The sequence below is a fragment of the Fundulus heteroclitus genome, chromosome 13 (assembly GCF_011125445.2).
Source record: "Fundulus heteroclitus isolate FHET01 chromosome 13, MU-UCD_Fhet_4.1, whole genome shotgun sequence".
Lineage (NCBI taxonomy): Eukaryota > Metazoa > Chordata > Actinopteri > Cyprinodontiformes > Fundulidae > Fundulus > Fundulus heteroclitus.
Genome location: NC_046373.1, coordinates 23197050 through 23204077, shown reverse-complemented (window position 1 = coordinate 23204077; position 7028 = coordinate 23197050). Strand labels below are relative to the sequence as shown.

Genomic DNA, 7028 nt, shown 5'->3' with positions numbered 1-7028 from the left:
TTTCTCTATTTATTTTAATCCCACCCACTCTAGTTAGCTTGATTGGGACATTTATTCTCAGCTAGTGTAGGTAAAATCTCTAGAGCAGGATAAGTGGGTGCCAATTCTGCTGGGGCCTTTCAAATTTATCCATTTAAGTATTTTATTTAATTATAGTCCACACTGGTTAAATTTGATTACAAGGACTAGCTTTGTGTCTGGTTGATTCCACAGTTTACATAAGAAAAATCAATTTACCATATATTTTGAAACAATAAGCCTAACATTTAAGTGATTTCCATTCACAATCTGCTACAAATCAAACCACACAGGATTGAAGGAAATGACTTTAATAATGTAGTTAACAGATCAAATGTACCTGTACTAACATAAACCCACATGTTGTCAGGCTTTCACCGTTTCTTCCGTCTTTTCCAGACAGAAATCTGTAGAGAAACAGACAAAAGTTTGTTCTTATTTTGCTGTAAAGGGATTCACTGAGGGCGAAGAGAACTTAAAGGTTTCTAAAATGTCATAGATGTTCTAGCAGTAGAGACATGTTCAATTTATGATTTAAGAATCTTTTCACTCTGGTAATTTGGGGTTTATTTGAAGAATATTGCTAACACGTCACCAAAAACCTGAGAAAAAAACTGCATCACACATTTTAAACTATTATTTGACATCAGACAGTAAATTCAGCATCATATGTGAGTTTAATCATGCCCCTGACCTGCCTTCCCATCATAGCGGAAACTTGTCTCAACGTTGAACTTCAGACACTCTGCGATCCTGCTGTGCTCGCTTTCAGCGGCTTTCAGCTCCTCAGCGTCCAGGTGTTTCCCTTCACTTCCTGTGTCGGAGAAAATGACAGGAAGTCAGCAACCTTTCTGCAGATGGCGACACTAGTGAGGCAGTCACAGCTCTGATTAAACATGTTCCAAATTATAATTCCAACAGAAAGAGGTTTTCAATGTTCTGACTAAAATGAGCTCAGAAATATGAAGAGAACGTAATGCACCCTGTTAACTTAACTTATTGAGATGACATTTGTTAAGTTGTGCTTTATAAAACAATTGAATTTAGTTTAAATGCAAAATTCACCTTCCAAAGTCCTGGCACATTTTAGCAACGAGAGGAAGGCAGAGAATGGGTAAAACATTTAGTATAATGTCTTTACAGTCACTCAATGACTTTTCCTTAATTTGCATCCTTACACATTGCAGTAAACCAGATGAAAATAATCAAAGCTTCTTGCCCCTAACAGGACTCTCACCAGATGGATGTAGCTCCACACGGCTCCACACATCCATCTGGAATCGCTGCTATTGGGAGGGATTTCAATACCACATAAAACGGACGAGCCAATCAGGATCGCCAGGTGGGATATGACATATCAGAGAAGCGACTGTTTGGATTCAGACAACAATGGCAGAATGCATCGAGGAAGCCACCGGTAACACTGATGCTGCTGTTTCATCAGAGCTGTCCAATTTAGGTATTTTAATTCTTTAATAGAACACCAAAGAACGGCTTTTAAGGCTTTTGATGTTTTTGCCCTTCTCCCGACCGGGTCTGGCAGAAGCTTGATCTTTCCTAACATCAGCATCAGGGGTTGTTTCAATGTGAGTGGTTGAAGTGGAACGTCAGTCAGGATGATAGACAAGTGGTTTATCCAATCATATGCAAGGATTTTTGATAAGGCCCCTCCTTCTGAAACACATCTCCTATAAAGCAATCCCAGATGGACGTGTGGAGCTCTGCAGAACAAAATCCATCCGGCGAGAGTCAGGTTATCATGCGTAGAGTTGCAGAAATCTTCAATTTAATAATACAAATTTAGAAATATATGATCATTTTTATATGATATAATATAAATGCGGCTTCTCAAACAGTCTGTGATACGTGTGTCAGGAATATGGCCAAGAAAGTAGCAGGATGCTAGGTGAATGCTAGTAGTGCAAAAATCATGGTTGCCTTAACAGGTGACCTGTTTTTTTTTTTTTTTTTTTTTTCAAAATATTCCTCATTTCCCAACTGTGATAAAGGTTTGCACATTATGAAATGGTCTTTATCCACTGCCAAGCATGCCGTAAACGTGTCATTTACAATATGGTTGCCAGTATTAAATTATTTGTCTTACTGTGAATGAGTAGCATCCTGCCTGGTGTTCCCTCAAACACCCCATGGTAGACAATAAGCAGACAGGTGGGGCAAGATTGATGGACATTTACTCGAGCCTGGTCATCATATGGAGTCACCACACCATCAAGCTCCTGCACTCCTTGAAGAAACAGCAACAACAAATTGTGAATACGGAAGTCCCATTATCCCTTCGCTCTCCTTCAGACCTCTTCTGCTCTGCGCTGATCAGCTTTCTCCTAATTATCTTTACAAAGGATCATCTCACACTCACCTGCACCATCTAGAACGAGAGTATGGTTGGAGGTTCCCTCATCTGGGATTGAAAGGTTCACACGGAAGACGAGACATTTTCCAGCTCTGAAAAAAGAAGTGGAGTATTGCATCTGTGCAAGGTACGGATAAGGATAACAAATCCTTTAAAAAGTTAAATAAATAATACAGCTAAATTGTACTGTTTGCTGGTGAAAAGGTGGGCCTTTATGTCTGCTTCAAATATTTCCTCTGGTCATTTTTTTAAACATCATAATTCAAGTTTTACCTAGAAAGGTCTCCTATTCAAGCAGTCTGTCAATATATAAAGATTGTGGGATCGTCCTTGAGGGCCGACAGGCCTCAAACTGAAGGTTGGAGGGCTGAGAAATGCATTAAAAATCACTCATTTATTCTCAGACTTTAATGAATGATCTTTTTCTCTTCCTGCTCTTGGTGAAGGTGGACCCTTTTCTTTCTCCTTTCCCCTCTCCCTTCCCCATATCTGCCCTTCATGTGCTTCTGTCAAACCTTTTTGGAGCCTCTTTTTACATATCTTATAAATTGTAGATTATGGATCTGGTCAGCTGGACCATCAATTGATAACATTTTTTCAACGTGAAGACTGGGCGAAGGAGAGCCCCTGTGCTCAGCAGGACACACGGTGGGAGGAGGATTGTGTGTCTGTACATTTCGTCAGTCGAGGATGCTGAAAATGTGTTCAAAATTGGATTTTTGATAACAGAGGTTCTGAAAAAGTTGGCAGCTGTTTCGGCCCATGTCAAGGATCCTGAACAATGTGAGGGATATGTCCACTACTAGCACGCAGACTGAAATGCTGTGTAACAAATAGATCTTGGAGAAGTTGGAAGCTCGGCTTTGGCTCTAAGACTTAATTACACTAAAACCCACAGGCACACACACCACCTTTGCTGTGCTCTTTCTCCTTAACTGCTTGCCAGGGGGTGCTGTTGGGACAACAGCACCCCCTGCTGTTAGGTCAGTACCTGTGGTCAGTAGCATGACGAATAGTATTAACAAACTCCTAAAAAAGTATAAAATTTAATGTAACTGAAGTTTGTCTTTAATAAAAATGGCTTGATATAATTTTTGCCATATGAGTTTCACAGCTAGTTAAAAGGTGAAAGCAAGTTGGGCTAAAAGCCATTTATAGTGTTGTTAATATTGTGTAGTTATAAAAGCACCCAGAATCCCTGTTAAAATATATATATATATATATATATATATATATATATATATATATATATATATATATATATATCCATGTTCCAACACGCTTATCCCTAGTGGGGTCACGAGCAGTGCTGGTGCATATACAGTATATATATATATACAGTATATATATATATATATATATATATATATATATATATATATATATATATATATATATATATATATATATATATATTATACATTTAACAGGGATTCTGGGTAATCTTCAAAACGATAAATGCTTTGATGCATTGAAGCAGAAAACAATAAAAGTCACATTTTTGATAGATTTTGTTGGGACAGGATGCTGAAATTGTGTCCTGCTTCAAAATGGAGTGCAGCAGAAACATCTCAGAAGGTTGAGAAAAGGTAATTAAGTCCAGATATGTCCTAAATTACACTCACATGGTGTTTCGCTCAATAAACAGGAAGCTGTCGTTGTTGTCTTTGAGCTGCATCTCGATAATGGAGCTGTTAGCGTTCCTCAACAGCTCCACACCAGCTGGATAGTCTGCAAAACTCTCCACCAGAACCCACCGCACCTCTGACAACTGGAAACAGGACAAACAGGAGAAAAAGCGGGAACACTGTTGTTCTTAAGAAATTAAACCATATAAAACATCTGATGAGGATTCATGGGGGTCACAACAACAACATGGATGCTCTTGTTTGCAATCTCACTTTGCGCAAATCCTCTCGCTGCATCTTTGCTGGCAGGTTGCATTCTTGAGCTGAAGATGGAGTGCTGCAGCTCAGCAGCAGCACAACCAGCAGAGTTCCTGTGGTCCAAAGCTTCATCGCGGATCGGCAGGAGCTGCAGGAGGGCGAGTAACTGGAGAGAAGTTGCAGGGAGTCCAGTGAAGACAGCCGTGTGTTTATAAAGACTGACCTGGAAACTGCTGGCTGCCCACTGCAAGCTCCAAGTGTCTGTTTGCTCTTTATAAGATAAAGTGGCAGCCGTCCAATCAGCTACTGATTCTAACGATACCTTGACCCTGGTCACTACAAAACAAACTCGCTGCTCCTGATGTCAAAACTGATCAGCATCTTTCCTTACTGCTGGAAAGGGTTCCCGTCCTTCTAATAGCAGCTTTTATTATAATTCTACTTCTTCTGTCACATTTTTCTTGAATTATTTTTTCCATTTTGTCATCCTGGTGATGCTTTAAATAAACAGAAGTTAAAAATTTCCTTACCATTTTTTTTATCTTCTTTGTTCATTCAGTGGGTGTTTGCCACCAGTTTACATGAATACATTTTGTAAATTATGCAATATTTACTCTGAATTTTACTTTTCTATCTTCCATTCTTTGCATTTCTTCAAAGCTAGCTTTGGATTACACTAGTTTGTTCTTTTTTTCTTCTATTTTTTTCCCCATTGCTAATAATTGCGTGTACATGTCTGTGCCGTTGCCCCGGTTACAACCGTATTTCCTCATTGTTGGACAATAAAGGATGTTTTATCTTATCTTAAATTTAGTTATTACCAGAATAGATTTACTCCGTATGTGTGTTAATGTAGTTTTTTCTGCATCGTTTGTGATGAAATAATCAAATTTGTTTTCCTTTTTGCATCTCTTTGGGTAATTGTGTTAATCATTCTAGGTTTTGCAAGACTGACACAGTTCCCAATATAAACAGTAGTTGTTTGTCCAGTTGTAAATTATTGTTTAATTTATAACTGTTTTGTCCTTTTCTGCAACATCATTGCAGTTAATAAATTCCGGTTGGACATCTTCACATATTTTAATTTGCATTTTACCTATTTAATTCAGCTGTTCTATCTCCTACCTCCTTTCAGACATTTTTCAGGGTTTTCTTGAACTTTTTGATAAGTTTTCACCTTATCCACATTTGTTTGGTGAACAGGTTTTCTGATAAGTTGAACAAAGGTCAGTACCAGCTGATGGAACTGGAAAACACAGAAAAAACTAACTCTTTAGGATCATTTACAGCAAAGGTCACCAACCTTTTTGAAACTGAGAGCTACTTCATTGGTGTTGTGTCATACGAAGGGCTACCAGTACTGACCTTTGAATTAGAAGAGTCAAACATATCAAGTCAGATGTTTTTGCAGTGTATATTGAAATTGACGTCATCTCAGTTGACCTACTTAAAATTAGTATATTTTGTAATTTTTACAGATTTGTAAATATAAAAGCATTTTTTAAAAAGGAAATAAACTGATTTTAGAATTTTTTTTTATTTTTTCATACCCTATTGGTATAAATGTATATTGATGATTAATTTACAAAAATGTTTAATATGTGATAGTTAAAGAAACACTCCATTGTCTGGTTAGAAGTTAACTGCTGTAGCTTTGAAGCCACAGCTACCCCGAATTAAGAACTAAACAAATATATTATAAAATACATTTTATTATATTATCACCAGTGTATTACACATATTCCAAATAATTTCTGCATGGTACAGTTTAAGTGAATTTAGAGTACACATTTATCAACAAAAACAAAAAGAATGTCAAATCTCTTTACTGGTGTTTTTGTACACATCCAGTTACACACACTGAAAGAGACAAAATGGAAATTTTAAGGATGTAACAAGAGAATCACTGCATGACAGCACCAGATTGTTTCTATTTAAACAAAAAAAGATAAACATAAGTCAGAACTGCAATTTGAATAAGGTACAAGTGGGTCCAAAAGCTCTAAATGTAGAACAATTGATTTAGAAATGTCGATAAGATGACATCAGTTAATTATATCTGAATTCAATTTGAAGATATTTTCAGTTTTCTGGTCCGTTACAGTACACACTGTCAGGTCCTGTCAGCTGCAGCACTCCACTTATTGACTAAAGTATATTGTACAATTTAAACTATGTCTTTGGGGTACTTTGGAACATATAGTTTTTCAACAAACACCCTTTCACAAAAAAACAAAATAAATAAAAATAAAAAGCAAAATTGATTTTAATTTTAAACTTAGATGTTAAGAAAACATTTTTAGATGGACTGCTATTATCTATGACTTAAGATTAAAAACATAAAATAATTTTCCCAATTCTATTACTTTTTGTATGCAGGCTAGCATTAGCACAGCTCGACAGGCTAGCAAGCGGTTTAAAACACCCATTTAGCCATTTCCTAAGAGGTTGTAGGACTGTTGGGACACTAATAAAAATGTTTTCAGTAGTAGAAAAGATAACCGAACATATTGTTTATATTTACGCTATAGTTAGCATTGAAGCAAAGCTATCTGCTACAGAAAATTAGAAAAGTACCAATTTAAAACTATAACAAGTCATCGCATCATATGTTTTGTGATTTTTGAGGTATTGACAAAAAAAATTATAGCTTTGGCTCTGTTACAGAACACAGTAAGAAAAATAAACTAGACCTTCAGGTGCAGTTACACCAGCTAGTTGCCGCAGGACGTAAGAAAACGTAGTGTTTTTTT

The 7028-nt window shown here is 36.8% G+C and overlaps 1 protein-coding gene across 1 annotated transcript; it reads right to left on the bottom strand.

Moving 5' to 3' along the window:
- Nucleotides 1-313: 313 nt before the first annotated feature.
- LOC118565251 (saxitoxin and tetrodotoxin-binding protein 1-like) lies at nt 314-4495 on the bottom strand. Its single transcript, XM_036145449.1, has 6 exons — nt 4291-4495; nt 4015-4160; nt 2396-2481; nt 2123-2263; nt 713-832; nt 314-425 (listed from the first exon to the last, which is right to left on the bottom strand). Exons 1-6 carry the CDS (start codon nt 4405-4407, stop codon nt 385-387), a joined length of 651 nt encoding a protein of 216 aa, XP_036001342.1. The 5' UTR covers nt 4408-4495; the 3' UTR covers nt 314-384.
- Between the last annotated feature and the right edge of the window lie 2533 nt (nt 4496-7028).

Excerpts from the sequence above, each read along its gene's own strand:
- LOC118565251 (XM_036145449.1), bottom strand. The coding sequence starts at position 4,407 with ATGAAGCTTTGGACCACAGGAACTCTGCTGGTTGTGCTGCTGCTGAGC. Across the intron at positions 833-2,122 it reads CAGGATGCTACTCATTCACA|GAAGTGAAGGGAAACACCTG; the intron begins GTAAGACAAATA and ends TCTCCGACACAG. Across the intron at positions 426-712 it reads CCGCTATGATGGGAAGGCAG|ATTTCTGTCTGGAAAAGACG; the intron begins GTCAGGGGCATG and ends GTTTCTCTACAG.